Source organism: Salmo salar, chromosome ssa18, assembly GCF_905237065.1.
Source record: "Salmo salar chromosome ssa18, Ssal_v3.1, whole genome shotgun sequence".
In the NCBI taxonomy this organism is placed as follows: Eukaryota; Metazoa; Chordata; class Actinopteri; order Salmoniformes; family Salmonidae; genus Salmo; species Salmo salar.
In genome coordinates, this window is record NC_059459.1 from 44,069,555 (window position 1) to 44,097,431 (window position 27,877).

At 41.2% G+C, this 27,877-nt stretch overlaps 1 protein-coding gene across 1 annotated transcript in view; it reads left to right on the plus strand.

Moving 5' to 3' along the window:
* cpxm2 (carboxypeptidase X (M14 family), member 2) overlaps positions 1-22,391 on the plus strand; it is a 110,690-nt gene extending 88,299 nt beyond the window's left edge. Inside the window, exons 11-14 of the mRNA XM_045701180.1 lie at positions 506-803; positions 5,736-5,875; positions 11,081-11,180; positions 21,576-22,391. Coding sequence (XP_045557136.1) covers positions 506-803; positions 5,736-5,875; positions 11,081-11,180; positions 21,576-21,853 — 816 coding nt within the window. The 3' untranslated portion in view covers positions 21,854-22,391. The remainder of the gene's footprint in view (positions 1-505; positions 804-5,735; positions 5,876-11,080; positions 11,181-21,575) is intronic.
* Positions 22,392-27,877: the final 5,486 nt, after the last annotated feature.

Consider the following 27,877-nt stretch of genomic DNA (forward strand, 5'->3'; position numbering starts at 1 on the left):
CCCTTCTCCTCCCTCCTTTCCCCTCCCATTCCCTTTTTCTCCTCTCCTCTCCTCCCTTCTCCTCTCCTCTCCTCTCCTCTCCTCGCTCTCCTCTCCTCCCTCCTCTCTCTCCTCCCTCCTCTCTCTCCTCTCCTCCGTCCTCTCTCCTCTCCTCCCTCCTCTCTTTCCTCTCTCCCCTCTCCTCCCCTCCCATTCATTTTTTCTCCTCTCCTCTCTCCTCTCCTCCCTCCTCTCTATCCTCGCCTCGCCTCTCCTCTCCTCTCCTCTCCTCTCCTGTCCTCCCTCCTCTCCTCTCCTCTCCTCTCCTCTCATTCCCTTTTTCTCCTTTCCTCCTCATTTCTCCTCTCTCTCTTCCTCCTCTCCTGTCTTTCTCTCCTCCTCTCCTCTTTCTACTTCTCTCCATTCCTCCTCTCCTCTCTCCTCTCATTCCCTTTTTCTCATCTCCTCTCCTCTCTCCTCTCCTTCCCTCCTCCTCTCCTTCTCCTTCTCCTTCTCCTCTCCTCAGGTAGCAGCAGAGACGCGTGCGCTGGTCTCCTGGATGGAGAAGATCCCGTTCGTCCTGGGCGGTAACCTCCAGGGAGGGGAGTTGGTGGTGACCTTCCCCTATGACAGGACCCGTTCCCAGGGTGTATCCAGGGAGCAGACCCCCACCCCGGACGACCATGTCTTCCGCTGGCTCGCCTTCTCCTACGCGTCCACACACCGCCTGATGACCGACGCCAGGCGGCGCGTCTGCCACACCGAGGACTTTGCCAAGGAAGATGGCACCATCAATGGGGCGTCCTGGCACACCGCGGCAGGGAGTTAGTGTCGTTGTTTCCGATTCAATTCAATTCAAATCAGTTCAGTTAAATTCATTTCAGTTCAGTTCAGTTCAATTCATTTCAGTTCAGATCAATTCATTTCAGTTCAGATCAATTCATTTCAGTTCAGTTCAAATCATTTCAGTTCAGTTCAATTCAGTTCAGTTCAAATCATTTCAGTTTAGTTCAGTTCAATTCATTTCAGTTCAGTTCAAATCATTTCATTTCAGTTCAGTTCAGATCAGTTCAATTCATATCAGTTCAGATCAATTAATTTCAGTTCAGTTCAATTCAGTTCAATTCTTTTCATGACTAGGCTTAATCTGTTGTAGCAGTTTTTCGTAACTTTTCACCTTCTCAGGGCTGTTAGTTATATTAGGTATCTGTCTAGGGTTTACACGTCTGCATATTCACTTTAGCGACAGGCTGTTCGAATGTTTTTCTACAGGTTTCTTTGTAACATTGTAAAAAAACAAATGTGCAAAACTTAACAAAGAAAACATGAAAACAGCCTGTGAATATGTGGACGTGTACACCCTAGACAGATACCTAATATAACTAACAGCCCTGAGAAGGTGAAAAGGGTAAAAATGTGGAACCTACAACTTGCCATCACAGACCAGTACCAGAGTAGTTCTTCATTTCAACACATGTTGATTTGATTTATTATCACAGACCAGTACCAGAGTAGTTCTTCATTTCAACACATGTTAATTTGATTTATTATCACAGACCAGAACCAGAGTAGTTCCTCATTTCAACACATGTTGATTTGATTTATTATCACAGACCAGTACCAGAGTAGGTCTTCATTTCAACACATGTTGATTTGATTTATTATCACAGACCAGTACCAGAGTAGTTCTTCATTTCAACACATGTTAATTTGATTTATTATCACAGACCAGAACCAGAGTAGTTCCTCATTTCAACACATGTTAATTTGATTTATTATCACAGACCAGTACCAGAGTAGTTCTTCATTTCAACACATGTTAATTTGATTTATTATCACAGACCAGTACCAGAGTAGTTCTTCATTTCAACACATGTTGATTTGATTTATTATCACAGACCAGTACCAGAGAAGTTCTTCATTTCAACACATGTAAATTTGATTTATTATCACAGACCAGTACCAGAGTAGTTCTTCATTTCAACACATGTTGATTTGATTTATTATCACAGACCAGTACCAGAGTAGTTCTTCATTTCAACACATGTTGATTGGATTTATTATCACAGACCAGTACCAGAGTAGTTCTTCATTTCAACACATGTTGATTTGATTTATTATCACAGACCAGTACCAGAGTAGTTCTTCATTTCAACACATGTTGATTTGATTTATTATCACAGACCAGTACCAGAGTAGTTCTTCATTTCAACACATGTTAATTTGATTTATTATCACAGACCAGAACCAGAGTAGTTCCTCATTTCAACACATGTTGATTTGATTTATTATCACAGACCAGTACCAGAGTAGGTCTTCATTTCAACACATGTTGATTTGATTTATTATCACAGACCAGTACCAGAGTAGTTCTTCATTTCAACACATGTTGATTTGATTTATTATCACAGACCAGTACCAGAGTAGGTCTTCATTTCAACACATGTTGATTTGATTTATTATCACAGACCAGTACCAGAGTAGTTATTCATTTCAACACATGTTAATTTGATTTATTATCACAGACCAGAACCAGAGTAGTTCCTCATTTCAACACATGTTGATTTGATTTATTATCACAGACCAGTACCAGATTAGGTCTTCATTTCAACACATGTTGATTTGATTTATTATCACAGACCAGTACCAGAGTAGTTCTTCATTTCAACACATGTTAATTTGATTTATTATCACAGACCAGAACCAGAGTAGTTCCTCATTTCAACACATGTTGATTTGATTTATTATCACAGACCAGTACCAGAGTAGGTCTTCATTTCAACACATGTTGATTTGATTTATTATCACAGACCAGTACCAGAGTAGTTCTTCATTTCAACACATGTTAATTTGATTTATTATCACAGACCAGAACCAGAGTAGTTACTCATTTCAACACATGTTGATTTGATTTATTATCACAGACCAGTACCAGAGTAGTTCTTCATTTCAACACATGTTAATTTGATTTATTATCACAGACCAGAACCAGAGTAGTTCCTCATTTCAACAAATGTTGATTTGATTTATTATCACAGACCAGTACCAGAGTAGGTCTTCATTTCAACACATGTTGATTTGATTTATTATCACAGACCAGTACCAGAGTAGTTCTTCATTTCAACACATGTTGATTTGATTTATTATCACAGACCAGTACCAGAGTAGTTATTCATTTCAACACATGTTGATTTGATTTATTATCACAGACCAGAACCAGAGTAGTTATTCATTTCAACACATGTTGATTTGATTTATTATCACAGACCAGTACCAGAGTAGTTCTTCATTTCAACACATTTTGATTTGATTTATTATCACAGACCAGTACCAGAGTAGTTCTTCATTTCAACACATGTTAATTTGATTTATTATCACAGACCAGTACCAGAGTAGTTCTTCATTTCAACACATGTTGATTTGATTTATTATCACAGACCAGTACCAGAGTAGTTCTTCATTTCAACACATTTTGATTTGATTTATTATCACAGACCAGTACCAGAGTAGTTCTTCATTTCAACACATGTTAATTTGATTTATTATCACAGACCAGTACCAGAGTAGTTCTTCATTTCAACACATGTTAATTTGATTTATTATCACAGACCAGAACCAGAGTAGGTCTTCATTTCAACACATGTTGATTTGATTTATTATCACAGACCAGTACCAGAGTAGTTCTTCATTTCAACACATGTTAATTTGATTTATTATCACAGACCAGAACCAGAGTAGTTCCTCATTTCAACACATGTTGATTTGATTTATTATCACAGACCAGTACCAGAGTAGTTCTTCATTTCAACACATGTTGATTTGATTTATTATCACAGACCAGTACCAGAGTAGTTCTTCATTTCAACACATGTTGATTTGATTTATTATCACAGACCAGTACCAGAGTAGTTCCTCATTTCAACACATGCTAATTTGATTTATTATCACAGACCAGAACCAGAGTAGTTCCTCATTTCAACACATGTTAATTTGATTTATTATCACAGACCAGTACCAGAGTAGTTCTTCATTTCAACACATGTTGATTTGATTTATTATCACAGACCAGAACCAGAGTAGTTCTTCATTTCAACACATGTTGATTTGATTTATTATCACAGACCAGTACCAGAGTAGTTCTTCATTTCAACACATTTTAATTTGATTTATTATCACAGACCAGTACCAGAGTAGTTCTTCATTTCAACACATGTTAATTTGATTTATTATCACAGACCAGAACCAGAGTAGTTCCTCATTTCAACACATGTTAATTTGATTTATTATCACAGACCAGTACCAGAGTAGTTCTTCATTTCAACACATGTTAATTTGATTTATTATCACAGACCAGTACCAGAGTAGTTCTTCATTTCAACACATGTTGATTTGATTTATTATCACAGACCAGTACCAGAGAAGTTCTTCATTTCAACACATGTTGATTTGATTTATTATCACAGACCAGTACCAGAGTAGTTCTTCATTTCAACACATGTTGATTTGATTTATTATCACAGACCAGTACCAGAGTAGTTCTTCATTTCAACACATGTTGATTTGATTTATTATCACAGACCAGTACCAGAGTAGGTCTTCATTTCAACACATGTTGATTTGATTTATTATCACAGACCAGTACCAGAGTAGTTATTCATTTCAACACATGCTAATTTGATTTATTATCACAGACCAGAACCAGAGTAGTTCCTCATTTCAACACATGCTGATTTGATTTATTATCACAGACCAGTACCAGAGTAGTTCTTCATTTCAACACATGCTGATTTGATTTATTATCACAGACCAGTACCAGAGTAGTTCTTCATTTCAAAACATGTTGATTTGATTTATTATCACAGACCAGAACCAGAGTAGTTCTTCATTTCAACACATGTTGATTTGATTTATTATCACAGACCAGTACCAGAGTAGTTCCTAATTTCAACATATGTTGATTTGATTTATTATCACAGACCAGTACCAGAGTAGTTCTTCATTTCAACACATGTTAATTTGATTTATTATCACAGACCAGAACCAGAGTAGTTCCTCATTTCAACACATGTTAATTTGATTTATTATCACAGACCAGTACCAGAGTAGTTCTTCATTTCAACACATGTTAATTTGATTTATTATCACAGACCAGAACCAGAGTAGTTCTTCATTTCAACACATGTTAATTTGATTTATTATCACAGACCAGAACCAGAGTAGGTCTTCATTTCAACACATGTTGATTTGATTTATTATCACAGACCAGAACCAGAATACTTCTTCATTTCAATACATTATAATTTGATTTATTATCACAGACCAGAACCAGAGTAGTTCTTCATTTCAACACATGTTAATTTGATTTATTATCACAGACCAGAACCAGAGTAGGTCTTAATTTCAACACATGTTGATTTGATTTATTATCACAGACCAGAACCAGAATACTTCTTCATTTCAACACATGTTGATTTGATTTATTATCACAGACCAGTACCAGAGTAGTTCTTCATTTCAACACATGTTAATTTGATTTATTATCACAGACCAGTACCAGAGTAGTTTTTCATTTCAACACATGTTGATTTGATTTATTATCACAGACCAGTACCAGAGTAGCTCCTCATTTCAACGCATGTTGATTTGAATTATTATCTTTAGAAAACACTGGTGAGAAAATAACCTACCAGCTGATGTATTTTCATTTGGCAGTTGGCCGACAGATAAATGACTCTGTCTGTGCGCTGTGTTGGCAGGTATGAATGATTTCAGCTACTTGCACACCAACTGCTTTGAGCTGTCGATGTACGTGGGCTGTGACAAATTCCCCCATGAGAGTGAGCTGGCGGAGGAGTGGGAAAACAACCGGGAGTCTCTGCTCGTCTTCATGGAGCAGGTACAGTGTGCAGAGTCCAGAGGGGGTGCAGAGTCCAGAGGGGGTGCAGAGTCCAGAGGGGGTGCAGAGTCCAGAGGGGGTGCGGAGTCCAGAGAGGGGTGCAGAGTCCAATTATATGCATATCCTAGCTTCTGGCCCTGAGTAACAGGCAGTTTACTTTGGGCACGCTTTTCATCCAGACGTGAAAATACTGCCCCCTATCCCTAAGAAGTTTTAACCCCTGTGCGGCCTCCAGCGAAAAATCATATCGCCATTAGCATAACAAAATTTTATAATATTTTTTTTTCATTTTTTTTTCAAATTATATCGTTTTATAGATACACCTCTCCTGAATCGAACCACGTTGTCCGATTTCAAAAAGGCTTTACAGCAAAAGCAAAACATTAGATTATGTTAGAGGAGTATATCGTAAAAGTAGCCACATAGCCATTTTCCGACCAACCACATGCATCACAAATAACCAAAAAACAGCTAAATGCAGCACTAACCTTTTACAAACTTCATCAGATGACACTCCTAGGACATCATGTTACACAATACATGCATTCTTTTGTTCGATAAAGTTCATATTTATATATAAAAACAGCATTTTACATCGGCGCGTAACGTTGACTAACTATTTTCCCTCAAATGCATCCGGTGAAACAGTGCTACAATTTACTAAATTACTATTCGAAAACATTTTTAAAATGGAATATTGTCATTCTAAGATTTATAGATGAATATCTCTTGAAAACACCTGTAATGCCAGATTTAAAAATAACTTTACTGGGTAATCACACTTTGCGATAAAAGGGGATGCGATACTCAGAACAATAGGCTAGCAATAGCAATAGGCTAGCCATCTTGGAACAATCGCATATCACATCTAGTCTTGTATACTATTGTCAATAATCCCTTACCTTTGATTATCTTCATCCTTAGGCACTTCCAGGATTCCCAGGTCCACAACAAATGTATTTTCGTTCGAAAAAGTGAATCCTTTACGTCCCAATAGCTTGTTCTTGTTAGCGCGTTCTGAAGGCTTCACCAAAAGTTCCGACGTGCGCGGGGCTACTCTTTCAACAAAATGCATTTTTTTCTTATTTAGGTTCGTTCAAACATGTCAAACGTTGTATAACATAAATCTGTAGGGCCTTTTTCAACGAGAGCTCCAATAAGATTCGAGGGGGACGATTGCATTGTGTTTCAAAACGTTTCGAAAGGGGAGGGTAACCAGGGGCGCCGGCGTCATAATGGTGATGGCCCTCTCCGTGTGACCACGTTCCACAGCGTGTCATTCTGTCAGTTTTCACAGTAGAAGACTCAAACCACTTTGTAAAGACTGGGGACATCTAGTGGAAGCAATAGGAAGTGCTCAATGAACCATAGCTCACGGTGTGATTAATAGGCAACGTGATGAATTTGAGTTCGCAATTCAGAATTCCACTTCCTGTTACGATCTGTCTCGGGGTTTTGACTGCCATATGAGTTCTGTTATACTCACAGACACCATTCAAACAGTTTTAGAAACTTTAGGGTGTTTTCTATCCACAAGTATTAATTATATGCATATCCTAGCTTCTGAGTTTGAGTAGTAAGCCGTTTAAAATGGGCACTAATTTTTTTCAAAATGCGCTGTGGAGCCCCCTATCCTAGGCGACCGTCAAGAGGTTAATTCACTAGACTGCCAGTCACAGATGGTCTATAGTCCTGTATTCACTACAATGTCAGTCACAGGTTTTCTATAGTCCTGTATTCACTAGACTGTCAGTCACAGGTGGTCTATAGTCCTGTATTCACTACACTGTTGGTCACAGATGGTCTATAGTCCTGTGATGAGTTACTGTCTCTAGACTGTATGGAGAGACATACAGTCCTCTGATGAGATACTGTCACTAGACTGTATGGAGAGGTATACAGTCCTCTGATGAGATACTGTCACTAGACTGTATGGACAGATATGCAGTCCTCTGATGAGATACTGTCACTAGACTGTATGGAGAGATATACAGTCCTCTGATGAGATACTGTCTCTAGACTGTATGGAGAGATATACAGTCCTCTGATGAGATACTGTGACTAGTATGTTATAATTGTTAGATGATTCTTACCCAGACACACTTATCTAAATTGATGTGTCATGTACACTAAATGCTATAACCTCCCCCCAGACACATCTAGCTAAGTGGATGGGTCACTATTGTCTAGACATGTCCACATGTTTATGAACTAGACGGCCATAATCACTCCCAGACACACCTGGCTAACCTGATGGGTCATGTAATCATCTGGAGAAGTGGAGTCTTCTGTTTAGACATGTAGCCAGCTAGCTTAACAATTAACCGGCATAATCCCAACTCGTACTACTACCAATACAAACTGATTGTCATAGCTGTAGTATGAATCTGCAGGTAGCTACTGAGTTAACCAACTAGGTTCAATGTTAGCTCGCTAACATTAGGCTATAAGGGGGTGGCAGGTAGCCTAGTGGTTAGAGCGTTGGGCCAGTAACCGATAGCATACTGGATCGAATCCCCGAGCTGACAAGGTAAAAATCTGTCATTCTGCCCCTGAACAAGACAATTAACCCATTGTTCCCCGGTAGGCCATCATTGTAAATAAGAATTTGTTCTTAACTGACTTGCCTAGTTAAATAAAGGTTCAATTAAAAAAATGCAAAAAATATATATCTAGCAATTCAAATGGATTTCTGATTCAATCATTTTACTACACAGATCATACACGTAACATTAGCATCAGTAAGATAACGTAGCGTTAGCTAGCGAGCCATTAAAATAACGTAACGTTAGCTAGCGAGCCAGTAAGATAACGTAACGTTAGCTAGTGAGCCAGTAAGATAACGTAACGTTAGCTAGTGAGCCAGTAAGATAATGTAACATTAGCTAGTGAACAGTATTCTTTAACTTGCAATGAAATCCACTTTCTGACTAAATTAGAAGTGTATAATATCTGAAAATGTAGCTAGACTCTTACCTGTATACATGGATGAACACTTCACAGCAGACTGGAACCAAGTCACTCGGGTTCAAACTGACCGGGGAATGTGCAAAAAAGTAGCCCGTCATAACTTTTTCCAACTGATCTGGCGATAGCTCCTGCTAAATTTAGGGCATCAATGTTGCTAAGAATTAGTAGCAAAAACTTTTGTGGTTCTCGATGGCTAATGTTGTATCTTTTGAAAAACACCGCAGTAGCAAGGATTATCAACACATACTGAACAGCTCACATTATAGACAGAAGCATGCTACATAGTAGACCAATCCAAACTCATCTCCCGGCATGTCCAGCCCATCCATTATCTCAGCCAATCATGGCTAACGGGAAGGTTCCTGCCGTTTTCCGTGGCTAAACCAATTAAGCTTGTATTTTAACAAATTGTATTCGTATTTACAGATTGAATAAACATTTGTTATTAAGGCACATGAAAGTTAACTTCTTGGGGCAATGTGGGACGCTAGCGTGCCACCCGTGGTGCACCCTATCAACAGCAGGTGCATTTCAAGAGCGGCAAATTTGAAACCAAATAAATGTCAAAATTCAAATTTTTCAAACATACAACTATCTTACACCCTTTGAAAGATAAACATCTCCTTAATCTAACCACGTTGTCCGATTTCAAAAAGGTTTTACGGCGAAAGCATAAAGTTAGATTATGTTAGGAGAGTACATTGACAATAGCTGTGTGTAATGTTTTGTCAATTCAAAGACAGGGTCAACAAAACCATAAAACCAGCTAAAATGATGCACTAACCTTTTACAATCTCCATCAGATGACACTCCTAGGACATTATGTTAGACAATGCATGCATTTTTAGTTCTATCAAGTTCATATTTATATCCAAAAACAGCGTTTTACTATGGCATTGATGTTGAGGAAATCGTTTCCCTCCAATAACCGGCAGTCAAGTCAGCACCACAAATTAAATATTTAAAATTAGAAAACATTGGTAAAATATTATATTGTCATTTAAAGAATTATAGATTTACATCTCTTGAACGCAATCAACTTGCCAGATTTAAAAATAACCTTACTGGGAAATCACACTTTGCAATAATCTGAGCACTGCGCCCAGAAAAATATGCTTTGCTATACAGACAAACGGCCATGTTGGAGAGATCTAAAATCGAAAATACTATGTAAATAATCCATTACCTTTGATTCTCTTCATCAGATGTCACTTCCCGGGATCCCAGGTCCATAACGAATGTAGTTTTGTTCAAAAAAGCTCATCATTTATATCCAAAAAGATCCGTGTTGTTAGCACATGATCTAAGCCAGCCGGACTTCTCGTCATGAACGAGGGGAAAAAATATTTACGTTCGTTCAAACATGTCAAACGTTGTATAGCATAAATCATTAGGGCCTTTTTTAACCAGAACATGAATAATATTCAAGGTGGACGAATGCATTCTCTTTTAAAACGTTTTGGAACGAGGGTACCCAACATGACCTCGCGCCAGAGTCTAATCGGCCATCACCGTTCCAAGGTTCTTGTTCGGTCAGATCTCATAGTAGAAGATTCAAAACACTTTGTAAAGGCTGGTGACATCTAGTGGAAGCAATAGGAAGTGCCAAAACATTAATCAGCCCCTGTGTGTTTCAATGGCATAGGCTTAAAGGTAATTCAACACATCAGGTATCCACTTCCTGTCAGAAAATGTCTCAGGGTTTTGCCTGCCAAATGAGTTCTGTTATACTCACAGACACCATTCAAACAGTTTTAGAAACTTTAGGGTGTTTTCTATCCATATATAATAAGTATATGCATATTCTAGTTACTGGGTAGGATTAGTAACCAGATTAAATCGGGTACGTTTTTTTATCCAGCCGTGAAAATACTGCCCCCTAGCCCCAACAGGCTAACATGTTCCAGAAGGCATTTCGATCAATGACAACAAGACGTTCAAATGCCTCTCCTGCGAAGTAGTGACATGCGACATACGCCTTGCTTCCTGAAACGAGTCATAATATATTGTTATAAATATTTATATCAAGGACCACATTGAAAATAATAGTTTTTAGGCATTCATGTGTCATACTCTGGGTTTCTTGTACTTTTAAATACTGTACAACTTGTTTTACTGCAAAATAAAATATAATATCATCAAATTAATATTATATATGATACATTACATATTATTATTGTTGTTATTATTATTATACAGTTAGTTGATCTTTGACCTCTGACCTTTCATGCACAGGTGCATCGTGGGATCAAAGGCATTGTCTGGGACATGCAGGGGCGGGGCATAGCCAACGCCATCATCCAGGTGGAGGGGATCGGCCATGACATCAGAACAGGTAGAGAGATACATGCTATTATAGTATACTCTGTGTTCTCATTCTGTGTCCATACATACTATAGAGAGATGTATTATAGTATACTCTGTGTTCTCATTCTGTGTCCATGGATACTATAGAGAGATGTATTATAGTATACCCTGTGTTTTCATTCTGTGTCCATACATACTATAGAGAGATGTATTATAGTATACTCTGTGTTTTCATTCTGTGTCCATGGATCTGACATTACTCCACCAAGCCCAAGTATCAGAGTCCAAAACGCCACTCCAGTAGGTGACATGTCCAGTGTGTATTACCACGTGTGTATCAACCAATAATAATACAATCAATGACATAATAGTACATAGGATATTGTTTTATCTTCATAAAATTCCATCATTAGCATTCTATAGAAAATATCATTAGCATTCTATAGAACACATCAGTAGCATTCTATAGAAAACATCATTAGCATTCTATAGAACACAGCATTAGCATTCTATAGAAAACATCATTAGCATTCTATAGAAAGCATCAGTAGCATTCTATAGAACGCATCAGTAGCATTCTATAGAACACATCATTAGCATTCTATAGAAAGCATCATTAGCATTCTATAGAACACATCATTAGCATTCTATAGAACACATCATTCGCATTCTATAGAACACATCATTAGCATTCTATAGAAAACATCATTAGCATTCTATAGAAAACATCATTAGCATTCCATAGAAAGTATCATTAGCATTCTATAGAAAGCATCAGTAGCATTCTATAGACCACATCATTAGCATTCTATAGAAAGCATCAGTAGCATTCTATAGAACGCATCAGTAGCATTCTATAGAACACATCATTAGCATTCTATAGAAAGCATCATTAGCATTCTATAGAACACATCATTAGCATTCTATAGAACACATCATTCGCATTCTATAGAACACATCATTAGCATTCTATAGAAAACATCATTAGCATTCTATAGAAAACATCATTAGCATTCCATAGAAAGTATCATTAGCATTCTATAGAAAGCATCAGTAGCATTCTATAGACCACATCATTAGCATTCTATAGAACGCATCAGTAGCATTCTATAGAACGCATCATTAGCATTCTATAGAAAACATCATTAGCATTCTATAGAACACATAATTCGCATTCTCTAGAAAACATCATTCGCATTCTCTAGAAAACATCATTAGCATTCTATAGAACACATCAGTAACATTCTCTAGAAAACATCATTCGCATTCTCTAGAAAACATCATTAGCATTCTATAGAACACATCAGTAGCATTCTATAGAACACATCAGTAGCATTCTATAGAACACATCAGTAGCATTCTATAGAACACATCAGTAGCATTCTATAGAACACATCAGTAGCATTCTATAGAACACATCATTAGCATTCTATAGAAAACATCATTAGCATTCTATAGAACACTTCATTAGCAGAGAATGTATTATGGACAATAGCATATATCCATTCGGACAGGGAACCAAATAGACAAATTGTACGTGATAAATAGATAAGCAACATTTATAGCATATAATTAATCAATATAATTAACGCTGCAAAAATAAGAACTTCTTCCAGAGCCAAAGACAATAACGTTGGATCATTAAACTCTCACAGATACTGATCATGCTGGTATTTCATGCTTGACAAAGTAAATCCGCAACAGGAAATAGCTACCATTTTATAGAAAGACATGAATATATTACTATACAGTGGATTCTGCCTGCAGGATTGATGACACAAGTACCTGTCCCTATTTGCCTTGTATCTTATAATTCATATGTGTGGGTAAGCTTATATTGTGCAGTTAAAGCACGGGGCAGAAGTGTTGCTTCAGGGATTAATGAAAGTCCCATGACTCATCCTTTCAGCTTAATTCTACAGTATGAGACACACACACACACACACACACACACACACACACACACACATATTCCTAGCACGTAATGATTACATCAAGCTAGAGACTCTACAAACTTGTTGGATGCATTGGCTGTTTGTTTTGGTTGTGTTTCAGATTATTTTGTGCCCAATAGAAAATGAACGGTAAATAATGTATTGTGTCATTTTGGAGTCACTTCAATTGTAACTAAGAATATGTTTCTAAACACTTCTACATTCATATGGATGCTACCATGATTACGGATAATCCTGAATGAAATTGTGAATTGTAAGCATCGGCGCTGGTACTGTAGACGAGAAGCAGGTGCAGGGAAAACATTTAATGAACAAAGGACATGAAAAAAGACAGGAACAGTGTCTGGACAGGGGACGCAGACACATGGAACAACCGGGGGAGAAGACAGTTACAGACGGGGCAGTCAACAAAATACCTGGAGTCCAGGTGAGTCCAATGAGCGCTGCTGCGCGTAATGATGGTGACAGGTGTGCGTAATGAAGGGCAGCCTGGCGTCCCACCTGGGCGAGCCTGATGAGCCGGCCGATGCATGGGCGATGGACAAGCCGGCTGGGGCGTAGAAGCCCGACGAACTGGCAGAGGCATGGGAGCCTAGCGAGTCAGCTGAGGCGTGGGAGCCAGACAATCCCGCTGGGGCGTAGAAGCCCGACGAACCGGCTGAGGTGTGGGAGCCCGACGAAACGGCTGAGGCGTGGGAGCCCGACGGGCCGGATGAGGTGTGGGAGCCCAACGGGCCGGCTGAGGCGTGGGAGCCCAACGGGCCGGTTGAGGCGTTGGAGCCCGACGAACCGGCTGAGGCGTGGGAGCCCGACGGGCCGGCTGAGGCGTGGGAGCCTGATGGGCCGGCTGAAGCATGACGTGCGGTGGGTGCCTGCCAAGCCCACCGAGCCAAGACGACCTCTTGAGCCAGCTAAGGCGTGGAAGCCCAACGAGCTACCTGAGGCACCACACGTTTCCCTCGGCAACGGCACCCGGACTCGACGTCACCAACCAAAAACTCCCTGATGCTTCTTTTAGTGGTGTCAGCATTCTGTAAGGATCGACGCTGGTACTGTAGACAAGAAGCAGTTACAGGGAGAACATTTAATGAACAACGGACATGAAACAGGATGCGAACAACGTCTGGACAGGGGAGAGCGGGAGCAGGTGTGACAGTATTCCCCCTCTAGGACAGGAACAGCGTCTGGACAGGGGAGAGCGGGAGCAGGCATGACAGTATCCCCCCTCTAGGACACGAACAGCGTCTGGACAGGGGAGAGCGGGAGAGGCATTCATATCATACCCCCAAAAATGCTATAAAATCTAATAAAATCAAATATTTTTTGGTCACATACACATATTGAGCAGATGTTATTGCGGGTCTAACTAAATGCTTGTGTTCCTAGCTCCAATAGTGCATTAGTATCTAACAATTCACAACAATACACACACATCTAAAAGTAAAAGAATGGAATTAAGAAATATATAAATATTAAGACGAGTAATGTTGGAGTGGCATTGACTATAATACAGTAGAATAGATAACAGTATATACATATGAGATGAGTAAAACAGTATGTAAACATTATTAAAGTGACCAGTGTTCCATTATTAAAGTGACCAGTGATTCCGTATGTATACAGGGCAGCAGCCTCTAAGGTGCATGGTTGAGTAACCGGGTGGAAGCCAGCTAGTGATGGCTATTTAACAGTCTGATGGCCTTGACATAGAAGCTGTTTTTCAGTCTCTCTGTACCAGCTTTGATGCACCTGTACTGACCTCGCCTTCTGGATGATAGCATGGTGAACATGGTGAACAGGCAGTGGCTCGGGTGGTTGTTGTCCTTGATGATCTTTTTGGCCTTCCTGTGACATCGGGTGCTGTAGGTGTCATGGAGGGCAGGTAGTTTGCCCCCGGTGATGCATTGTGCAGACCTCACTACCCTCTGTAGAGCCTTGTGGTTGTGGGCGGAGCAGTTGCTGTACCAGGCGGTGATACAGTCCGACAAGAGGCTCTCAATTGTACATCTGTAAAAGTTTGTGAGGGTTTCAGGGGCCAAGCCAAATTTCTTCAGCCTCCTGAGGTTGAAGAGGCGCTGTTGCGCCTTCTTCACCACACTGTCTGTGTGGGTGGACCATTTCAGTTTGTCAGTGATGTGTACGCCGAGGAACTTGAAGCTTTCCAACTTCTCCACTGCGGTCCCGTCGATGTGGATAGGGCGGTATGTCCCCTGTCATTGTAATGGTGTTAGGTTAGCATGTCTTGGGGGTATGCTAACCTCCCCTGTTATTGTAATGGTGTTAGGTTAGCATGTCTTGGGGGTATGCTAACCTCCCCTGTTATTGTAATGGTGTTAGGTTAGCATGTCTTGGAGGTATGCTAACCTCCCCTGTTATTGTAATGGTGAGAGGTTAGCATGTCTCGGAGGTATGCTAACCTCCCCTGTTATTGTATTGGTGAGAGGTTAGCATGTCTTGGAGGTATGCTAACCTCCCCTGTTATTGTAATGGTGAGAGGTTAGCATGTCTCGGGGGTATGATATTTGTGCGTCTGTAACTTTCTCACTCATCGTTATTCACGATTAATTTAGGACTATATCTGTAGGTGTTGTTAGTATTCCTGGGACCAACTGTACTGTCTGCAAGTCACGTTCCATCAAGAGAATCCAGTTCGCTCTGCTGCAGTCCCAGAGAGCAGGGAGGAAACATGTCAAGCTGCTCTTCTTAAAATGGTCTTATTTTCGACTGCCACACACAGAAGGATAGACAGACAGTAGATACACACACAAACATTACAATCACAACACACACACTCACAGAGAAGGATTGACAGACAGCTCTCTCTCTCTCTCTCTCTCTCTCTCTCTCTCTCTCTCTCTTCTCTTCTCTTCTCTTCTCTCCTCTTCTCTTCTCTTCTCTTCTCTTCTCTTCTCTTCTCTTCTCTTCTCTTCTCTTCTCTTCTCTTCTCTCTCTCTCTCTCTCAAAAAGGAGGCTCCACATGTGGAAAGAGGGGAACACCAAGTCCCTGTTGTGAACAACCTAATAATAGAAAAGGTACTTGCTATTCCCCAGTTATCAGAGAGTGAATCATCATCATGTCTTCACTGTAAACCCAGGATAGACAGACGGTAGATACACACACACACACACACACACACACACACACACACACACACACACACACACACACGAAGGATAGACACACATTAATAATGAAGACGTTCCTGGTTTGTTTTAGGAACGTATCAATATGATAAGTTATTAGCATTCTATAGCATGTCACTATTTTGGGTAAAGGATAAAGCAACACCAAGCTTCACTTGTAGATTTGTAACCTCAGTGAGTCACTGGTTAAAGCAGACTTTCTACTGGTACCAATGTATTGCTCTTCGTGTAACTGGTACAGAGGATCAACAGTTTCATAACCGGCACCATATTGCACACACAGATCAGTGGTTGAGCTGAGATGGGTGGGTGGGTGAACAGCATGATGGGTTGGACATCAAACTGTCGTTTCTGTGGCTGGATCAACAAACACATAAAACACAATGTCATAACTAGTGGAGACAGGAGACAGGAGACAGCAGGGAGGTAAACCACAATGTCATAACTAGTGGAGACAGGAGACAGCAGGGAGGTAAACCACAATGTCATAACTAGTGGAGACAGGAGACAGGAGACAGCAGGGAGGTAAACCACAATGTCATAACTAGTGGAGACAGGAGACAGCAGAGAGGTAAACCACAATGTCATAACTATTGGAGACAGGAGACAGCTGGGAGGTAAAACACAATGTCATAACTAGTGGAGACAGGAGACAGGAGACAGCAGAGAGGTAAACCACAATGTCATAACTAGCAGAGACAGGAGACAGGACACAGGAGACAGGAGACAGCAGGGAGGTAAACCACAATGTCATAACTAGCAGAGACAGGAGACAGGAGACAGGAGGGAGGAGATGGGAGACAGCAGGGAGGTAAACCACAATGTCATAACTAGTGGAGACAGGAGACAGGAGACAGCAGGGAGGTAAACCACAATGTCATAACTAGTGGAGACAGGAGACAGGAGACAGGAGGGAGGAGACGGGAGACAACAGGGAGGTAAATCACAATGTCATAACTAGCAGAGACAGGAGACAGGAGACAGGAGGGAGGAGACAGGAGACAGGAGACAGCAGGGAGGTAAACCACAATGTCATAACTAGCAGAGACAGGAGACAGCAGGGAGGTAAACCACAATGACATAACTAGTGGAGACAGGAGACAGGAGGGAGGAGACAGGAGACAGCAGGGAGGTAAACCACAATGTCATAACTAGTGGAGACAGGAGACAGGAGGGAGGAGACAGGAGACAGCAGGGAGGTAAACCACAATGTCATAACTAGTGGAGACAGGAGACAGGAGACAGCAGGGAGGTAAAATACAATGTCATAACTAGTGGAGACAGGAGACAGGAGACAGCAGGGAGGTAAAATACAATGTCATAACTAGTGGAGACAGGAGACAGGAGACAGGAGATAGCAGGGACGTAAATCCAAGATGACAACGCGGTGCTATTTTTAAACTTCTAAACAGATGAGAATTAAAGGAGAGTTCCTCTTTTCATGAAGTAGGTTAGAACACCCTCTTCTTCCCTTTTTTCCCCCTTCTCTATTTTCTGCCCTCCCTCCTTTCTTTTTCAGTTCAGTCAGTGAATTCCTAGAGGATCGCTTTGAAGCTTTTGCGTTTCGCTCTTGCCAAGTACCAAGATGTGCTGCATTCTTCCAGAACTATATTTGCATACAGGAAAAGTTAACTTCGACTGGCTTTACAAAAATCTCATATTTTTGATGATTCACAGTCCATGACCTGTATGGTGGAATGCAGTGTGGATCAGAATGCTGACACAAGCTGTGAACTGTCTTTCTCACACTTCTTCTGACACGTAACCTAAAATACATATGCAGCAGCACTCTCTCTCTCTCTCTCTCTCTCTCTCTCTCTCTCTCTCTCTCTCTCTCTCTCTCTCTCTCTCTCTCTCTCTCGGCATGTGGAAACATATGTTAACATTGCCAAACTAAGTGATGTAGATAATAAACATAAAAGTGAAATAAGAAATTAACAGTAAACATTACACTCTAGTGTTCTAAAAGAATAAATACATTTCAAATGTCATATTATGTGCAAATAGTTAAAGTACAAAAGGGAAAATAAATAAACAGAACATTCTTTCCAATGTATCAGGTAATTATCTTTTGTTTTTTCATGATTTGGTTGGGTCTAATTGTCCTGAGGCTCTGTGGGGTGTGTTTGTGTCTGTGAACAGAGCCCCAGGAACCAGCTTGCTTAGGGGACTCTTCTCCATGTTCAAATCAAATCACATTGTGTTAGTCACATGCGCCAAATACAACAGGTGTAGACCTCACAGTGAAATGCTGAATACAACAGGTGTAGACCTCACAGTGAAATGCTTGCTTACAAGCCCCTAACCATCAGTGCAGTTAAAAAATATACACTGCTCAAAAAAATAAAGGGAACACTAAAATAACACATCCTAGATCTGAATTAATGAAATAATCTTATTAAATACTTTTTTCTTTACATAGTTGAATGTGCTGACAACAAAATCACACAAAAATAATCAATGGAAATCTAATTTATCAACCCATGGAGGTCTGGATTTGGAGTCACACTCAAAATTAAAGTGGAAAACCACACTACAGTCTGATCCAACTTTGATGTAATGTCCTTAAAACAAGTCAAAATGAGACTCAGTAGTGTGTGTGGCCTCCACGTGCCTGTATGACCTCCCTACAATGCCTGGGCATGCTCCTGATGAGGTTGGTGGATGGTCTCCTGAGGGATCTCCTCCCAGACCTGGACTAAAGCATCCGCCAACTCCTGGACAGTCTGTGGTGCAATGTGGCGTTGGTGGATGGAGCGAGACATGATGTCCCAGATGTGCTCAATTGGATTCAGGTCTGGGGAACGGGTGGGCCAGTCCATAGCATCAATGCCTTCCTCTTGCAGGAACTGCTGACACACTCCAGCCACATGAGGTCTAGCATTGTCTTGCATTAGGAGGAACCCAGGGCCAACCGCACCAGCATATGGTCTCACAAGGGGTCTGAGGATCTCATCTCGGTACCTAATGGCAGTCAGGCTACCTCTGGCGAGCACATGGAGGGCTGTGTGGCCCCCCAAAGAAATGCCACCCCACACCATGACTGACCCACCGCCAAACCGGTCATGCTGGAGGATGTTGCAGGCAGCAGAATGTTCTCCACGGCGTCTCCAGACTGTCACGTCTGTCACATGTGCTCAGTGTGAACCTGCTTTCATCTGTGAAGAGCACAGGGCGCCAGTGGCGAATTTGCCAATCTTGGTGTTCTCTGGCAAATGCCAAACGTCCTGCACGGTGTTGGGCTGTAAGCACAACCCCCACCTGTGGACGTCGGGCCCTCATACCACCCTCATGGAGTCTGTTTCTGACCGTTGGAGCAGACACATGCACATTTGTGGCCTGCTGGAGGTCATTTTGCAGGGCTCTGGCAGTGCTCCTCCTGCTCCTCCTTGCACAAAGGCGGAGGTAGCGGTCCTGCTGCTGGGTTGTTGCCCTCCTACGGCCTCCTCCACGTCTCCTGATGTACTGGCCTGTCTCCTGGTAGCGCCTCCATGCTTTGGACACTACGCTGACAGACACAGCAAACTTCATGCCACAGCTCGCATTGATGTGCCAATCCGGATGAGCTGCACTACCTGAGCCACTTGTGTGGGTTGTAGACTCCGTCTCATACTACCACTAGAGTGAAAGCACCGCCAGCATTCAAAAGTGACCAAAACATCAGCCAGGAAGCATAGGAACTGAGAAGTGGTCTGTGGTTACCACCTGCAGAACCACTCCTTTATTGGGGGTGTCTTGCTAATTGCCTATAATTTCCACCTGTTGTCTATTCCATTTGCACAACAGCATGTGAAATTTATTGTCAATCAGTGTTGCTTCCTAAGTGGACAGTTTGATTTCACAGAAGTGTGATTGACTTGGAGTTACATTGTGTTGTTTAAGTGTTCCCTTTATTTTTTTGAGCAGTGTATATACTTTTTCTTTTAAATACGAATAAGAATAAGTAATAAAAGTAACAAGTAATTAAAGAGCAGCAGTAAAATAACAATAGCGAGACTGCATACAGGAGGTACCGATATAGAGTCAATGTGCAGGGGCACCGGTTAGTCGAGGTAATTGTGGTAGTATGTACATGTAGGTAGAGTTATTAAAGTGACTATGCATAGATGATAACAACAGAGAGTAGCAGTGGTGTAAAAGAGGTGGGGGGCAATACAAATAGTCTGGGTAGCCATTTGATTAGCTGTTCAGGAGTCTTATGGCTTGGGGGTAGATGCCGTTTAGAAGCCTCTTGGTCCTAGACTTGGCGCTCCGGTACCGCTTGCCGTGCGGTAGCAGAGAGAACACTCTATGACTTGGGTGGCTGGAGTCTGACAATTGGATGGCAGGAAGCTTGGCCCCAGTGATGTACTCTGTAGTGCCTTGCGGTCAGAGGCCGAGCAGTTGCCGTACCAGGCAGTGATGCAACCAGTCAAGATGCTCTCGATGATGCAGCTGTAGAACATTTTGAGAATCTGAGGACCCAAGCCAAATCTTTTCAGTCTCCAGAGGGGGAATAGGTTTTGTCGTGCCCTCTCCACGAATGTCTTGGTGTGCTTGGACCATGTTGGTTCATCTCTCTGTAGGTGATGGCTTTGTTATGGAAAGTTTGGGAATCGCTTCCTTTTAGGTGGTCTCTTTTTCTGGATTTTGATCATTAGCGGGTATCGGCCTAATTCTGCTCTGCATGCATTATTTGGTGTTTTACGTTGTACACAGAGGATATTTTTTGCAGAATTCTGCATGCAGAGTCTCAATTTGTTGTTTGTCCCATTTTGTGAATTCTTGGTTGGTGAGCGGACCGCAGACCTCACAACCATAAAGAGCAATGAATTCTATAACTGATTCAAGTATTTTCAGCCAGATCCTAATTGGTATGTCAAATGTTATGTTCCTTTTGATGGCATAGAAGACCCTTCTTGCCTTGTCTCTCAGCTCATTCACAGCTTTGTGGAAGTTATCTGTGGCGCTGATGTTTAGGCCGAGGTATGTACAGTATAGTTTTCTGTGTGCACTAGGACAACGCTGTCTAGATGGAATTTGTATTTGTGGTCCTGCCAACTGGACCTTTTTTGGAATACCATTATTTTTGTCTTACTGAGATATACTGTCAGGGCCCAGGTCTGGTACATCTCTCTATCTGTCACTCACTCACTCACTCACTCACTCACTCACTCACTCACTCACTCACTCACTCACTCACTCACTCACTCACTCACTCACTCACTCACTCACTCACTCACTCACTCACTCACTCACTCACTCACTCACTCACTCACTCACTCACTCACTCACTCACTCACTCACTCACTCACTCACTCACACTCCTCTCTTTCTCTCCTTAGCGGTGGACGGGGACTACTGGAGGCTGTTAAACCCAGGAGAGTACAGCATCACGGTGAGGGCTGAGGGCTACAGTGCCAGTAGTAAAGTGTGTGAGGTGGGCTATGACATCGGAGCAACCCGCTGTGACTTCACCGTCAGCCGCACCAACCTGTCACGCATCAAAGAGATCATGGAGAGATACAACAAGCAGCCCATCAGACAGCCTCTTAGGCTACCCGTCAGGCAGCTGCAAGCACGCAGGCCCGGCCCCAGACACAGGCGCGTGAGGACATCATAGGGACCACCAGGGAGTGTTAGAGAGAACGAGTAGCCTGGTCCCACACCTGAATGTGCTGTCTTGCCAACACACGTGGTCATTGTTCTGCCAATCTGACAATGACCATAGGGCTTTGCAACACAAACAGATCTCGGACAAGGCTAAGGGGTTGAAGAGAGCAATGAGAGACAGACTCTACCATCTCTCTCTAGTTCTGATCAAACTGTTCTCTGTTCTGATCAAACTGTTCTCTAGTTCTGATCCAAACATTTGCTTTGATCGGGACTTTTTTCTCTGTTTTGGAACTCTGTTTTAATAACCGCATCCATTCAGAGTGTTGGTGGAAGTGCAGATTGGAGATTGATGGTAAAGATGGGATATTTGGAGTGATAATGGCGTTTTCTGTATTAAAACAAGGTGCTGTTTTTTTCAACCATGAATTAAGCTCTCTGGTGCTGGTCTTACTGTTAAATAAGAGCCTTTTTTTTGGGACCATCTTAAAAGTTGCAATGGCTTTCTCTACCAAAGTGTTATTACAGCATACATGGTTAACCCTAAATGTCTGTTTTACTTTGTGCCATTATTTTTGGTAATGAAACTGTCAGTCTGTATTTCAAATGATGAATTTTGACCATGGATATTACCATGTGTGTCTCTTCTATCTCATGCAGTACAGTACCAGCACAAAAAGCAGTAATAACTATCTTATCGACACGTTTACAAGCTTCATCCTTGAAAGTAATATCCTTTTGAAATAAATAAAATGATGCATATATTTTGAATGTAGAAAAAGCTCTATATATATTTTTTTTTTATATAATGCACACATCATGTTATTTTTCTACGTTCAGAAAGGATTTAAAGTCCTACTTCCAGGCTGCTTTTCAGATCATTTATCCCCTGATTTACTTAAACAAAACACACGTCTCAATAGCTGGTCCAGGTATCCTCATGACATCACAAGTTATTAAGGGTGGGGGGGGTGGGGGAGGCTTTCCTCTTTTGTTCTCTACTGCTCCTCTATTGGTCCTCATGAAAAGGGAGAAGGCCAATGACATCACGAATTCCCCATCAAACCAACCGTTTACATTCATTAAGCGTAGCTAGCTAGCTATATTCTTCCATAAAGCATAGCTAGCTAGCTAAATAAATATATTTTGCTCAAAACGTATTTATTTTACCCTTTAGTGTGTGTGTGTGTACTTGACTGTATTTATAGACGTCGCTTTTCAACAGTAAAAGTTCAGGAATCGCTGGAGGATATCTTTAATAAAATATTTATATATATATATATATTTATATTTGAAGAGCTTTGAACACTGTAGTCTCTCTGAAATCCTACCATGTTATTTGAAGATGTTCTGAAAGGGTTTTGTAGGTTCCGACACAAAAAGGTCAAAGAAAAACAACTAAACAGGGTGATAGATGGTTGGCGCCACTATGACAGTAGGATGAAGCTCAATGTTACATTCAAATCTCCCTACCATCATGTCTAAGACAATATGTCACCAATGTCGAAAAGATTTGCAAAATCAACTTGATTGGAGGTACACAACACACTCCCCGCCTCTCATCATGAGCCGTCCGGTCGTTACCGAGAACCACATACCGGATTTTTAACGGGGTTGTTAGCAATTGAATTTACCTAGCTAGCTATCACCAGTCGGATGAGAAGCAAGCGACAAGCAAAGGAAGATAGCTAGCTAGTTAAATTTGTTATGGAATGTTTTTCATATGGTTGAAGTCATCTGTATAAACTAAATCAGAGCACAGACAAATAAGCTAGTGAACATCCTTGGCTGCTATTATAGCCAGTAGCTTCAAGTCAATAAGACTGTAACAACTCAATGTTGACAATATATCCTAGCTAGCTATATTCTTCCATAAAGCGTAGCTAGCTAGCTATATTCTTCCATTAAGTGTAGCTAACTAGCTATATTCTTCCATGAAGTGTAGCTAGCTAGCTATATTCTTCCATGAAGTGTAGCTAGCTAGCTATATTCTTCCATGAAGTGTAGCTAGCTATATTCTTCCATAAAGTGTAGCTAGCTAGCTATATTCTTCCATGAAGTTTAGCTAGCTAGCTATATTCTTCCATAAAGCGTAGCTAGCTAGCTATAGTCTTCCATAAAGCATAGCTAGCTAGCTAAATAAAGTTCATAATCAACATCAAGCTTTGAGAAAATGCTGCTAACTTATAATACATTCAAAGGGCATTGTTAATCTAGCTACTCCGGCATGATACAGTCAAACTGGCCAGATAGCTACATGTGCAGCCAGATTTCAGTTTCATCACAAACACTGCTAGCTAGCCTACATTTCCTCAACCAATAACAGCCACTCACACCTCAAACTAGCTGATGTCTTGCTAATAAACCAGTTAGATATGTTGAATATAAACCTTGCCAAAGCACATGCAAGTAACGCATTGGCTGTGCATTGCAGTGAGTGTACACATGCGCTCTAGCTAGCTAATTAGCTAGATAAACACACAAAGCAGACACTTTGCTGTTTGAGCATCAAAAACAAGTTCCAGCCCTTATGATGTGTTGATTCAGTACACTCCCTCCTCTGTCAATGCATTTTTCATCAACAGACTTCATTACTTTTCAGTGTGTTTCCAACATTTTGTACCCACTAAGCATAATTACATTTAAAATACATATTTTCCAGACGTTTAAGTTGGGTTTATTTTAGGTTCTGAATGAAAGGTGAAAGGACGTATTTTGAGAAAGTCGTAAATACATATTTTACGGACGTTTAAAATGAGTTTTTTCCTAGACGTTAAAAAAACATATTTTCCGGACGTTTAAAATTAGTTTTTTCCTAGACGTTGAAAATACATATTTTATGGATGTAAAAAATCAGGTTCATTTTCAGGTCTGAATGAATGTTGAAAAGACAATCTACTTACTGTAATGTACTGCTCTCCGTTGTGCTCTACTTCAGTGTTTCTCAAACCTCTCCTTGGGGATCTCCAGACGTTTCACCATTTTGCTGTAGCTCTGAACTGGCTATAAAAAAATGTTTTACATTTATACATTTGAGTAATTTTTGATTTATTTACATTTATACATTTTAGTAATTTAGCAGACACACTTATCCAGAGCGATTTATAGTTAGTGCATTAATCTTAAAATAGCTAGGTGAGATTCGAAAGCTTGAAGATTTGATCTGGGGCCCCCCGTGGAGAGGTTTGAGAACTACTACTCTATTGTACTGTACTGTGCTGTCCAAACTTGTGAAACATGGATGTCTATGATTGGTCTATGATTGGGTCACTTGTATCGAAGTGGTGTGCTTTTAGGGAGTCCCGTCCGTGGACTTTGAAATCAAGGCTGGTCCGGACCGCACCAAAAAAAAAGACATCCGGTCTGAACAGGACCCAAAAAAAAGACATCAAAAAGACGTTGGTAGAGATCCCTTTAGTGGGAAGTAGCCAATCACAAGTAAAAAACTGGAGGGGGACTCTGGGAGAACGGCCCCCCAATTTTTAAAAATTGTATTTCTTTCCAAATGCTGACTCAGCCAACTAATTCAGTACGTTGAGAGTCATTTCCAGGAACTGGTATGTGACTAATGTGAAGCAGCTGTTGATATTCAACCCCCCTTCCCCTCTTTAAAGGGAGAATCCATGTGTTTTGCATAAATGCAAATAGCCATGTCTATGTAGTAATTACTAGGGCCCGGTTTCCTGATAGCGATGGAACTTAAGCTTCCCGGGTTTTTTTTTAACAATGAATCTATAATGGATGAAGAACTCACATGCATTTCACAAAACCCCACATAAAGGGAGAACTTTCAATACGTTTGTCGTTAAAGCATGTGTCGATACTGATAAAGAATCGTTCAGAAAGGCAGCGCTGCTCTCAGATCAGCATTAGTCCACTCAAATCTTACCATTAACATTAGAATTATTCCACAATACAGACCACGGATCAGCTCCTAGAGAGAAATGATCACCTATGGCTGCAAATATTGAGGCGGCTTATTCTAATGGTTAGGCTATGGTCTAAATGTAATATTTCACACATCATTTGCTCACATGTTGTTAGGCCTACACATCATGAAAGTTAGGCAAGAATTACAGACAGTAGCCTACAATTAGCAAAACAGAAGTCAATTGATTGAACATGAAATTGATTTCAATATGATTCAAATATATTAGGCCTATTTAGCCTACTATTTTTTATCTTTTAATGGGGTCATCTCGGTTTTCATTTGAAGCCCTTGTGTCTTTGCTTGTTTATAACAATTACAAAAGACATCGGCAACTTTGTATTGTAGTCAACTTAGTTCTGATATTAAAGCTGCCAGCAGCGTTGCCGGGGTTCAGCTGTCTGCCCACTGTGCCACCATTAGGACACATCGCCCTAGGACGAGCTACTTCTGTACAGTTTGCCAAATCAGAACTCAAAATCAAACTGATCATGCAATATAATATTCTTTTTTTGAATGTATTTTGGACCATTTTCAATGATGTTGACTTCTTTAAACATCTTCTCCAGAACCGCTGGACCGATCGGCACCAAATTTGGTATAAAGCATCTTTGGATAGACATCTTCGAACATTTTCCAAGACTGTTCTTTTTTCAAGATATGTAAAAATGTGCCCGTTATAGCGCCACCGTGTGGTTGATATGAAGGTGCATATGTTGAGTCTTGGCAGTGGTTTTCAAGAAGTACACAGTTTTGTTACAATATGAATATCTGTGACTTGATTTATAGGCATTTATGTGCAAGACCACACCCCATAGCTGCTCTAGTAGGTCAAAGCTGTGTGCTGGAAAACCTTGGTAGAGCATGGGCGGAGTAGGAATTGTGGTGCTCATGTGAATTTCTTTTCTTTTTCTCTTTCAGACCAATGACAATTCTCACTTAAAACAGTGTTTTTTTGTATTAATATGTAAAGAAACCTGATAAAGCACATATGAAAACTGATTGCATGGAGGGCAGAGTGTCTGCAGGGTTTTACTCCTCCCTTGTACTTGATTGATGAATTAAGGTCACTAATTAGTAAGGAACTCCCCTCACCTGGTTGTCTAGGTCTCAGTAAGGAACTCCCCTCACCTGGTGGTCTAGGTCTCAGTTAGGAACTCCCCTAACCTGGTTGTCTAGGTCTCAGTAAGGAACTCCCCTCACCTGGTTGTCTAGGTCTCAGTAAGGAACTCCCCTCACCTGGTTGTCTAGGTCTCAGTAAGGAACTCCCCTCACCTGGTTGTCTAGGTCTCAGTAAGGAACTCCCCTCACCTGGTTGTCTAGGTCTCAGTAAGGAACTCCCCTCACCTGGTTGTCTAGGTCTCAGTAAGGAACTCTCCTCACCTGGTTGTCTAGGTCTCAGTAAGGAATTCCCCTCACCTGGTTGTCTAGGTCTCAGTAAGGAACTCCCCTCACCTGGTTGTCTAGGTCTCAGTTAGGAACTCCCCTAACCTGGTTGTCTAGGTCTCAGTAAGGAACTCCCCTCACCTGGTTGTCTAGGTCTCAGTAAGGAACTCCCCTCACCTGGTTGTCTAGGTCTCAGTAAGGAACTCCACTCACCTGGTTGTCTAGGTCTCAGTAAGGAACTCCCCTCACCTGGTTGTCTAGGTCTCAGTAAGGAACTCCCCTCACCTGGTTGTCTAGGTCTCAGTAAGGAACTCTCCTCACCTGGTTGTCTAGGTCTCAATAAGGAACTCCCCTCACCTGGTTGTCTAGGTCTCAGTAAGGAACTCCCCTCACCTGGTTGTCTAGGTCTCAGTAAGGAACTCCTCTCACCTGGTTGTCTAGGTCTCAGTAAGGAACTCCCATCACCTGGTTGTCTAGGTCTCAGTAAGGAACTCCCCTCACCTGGTTGTCTAGGTCTCAAGTAAGTAACTCTCCTCACCTGGTTGTCTAGGTGTCAGTAAGGAACTCTCCTCACCTGGTTGTCTAGGTCTCAGTAAGGAACTCCCCTCACCTGGTTGTCTAGGTCTCAGTAAGGAACTCCCCTCACCTGGTTGTCCAGGTCTCAGTAAGGAACTCCCCTCAGCTGGTTGTCTAGGTCAAGACACTAGGCCCTCATGTAAT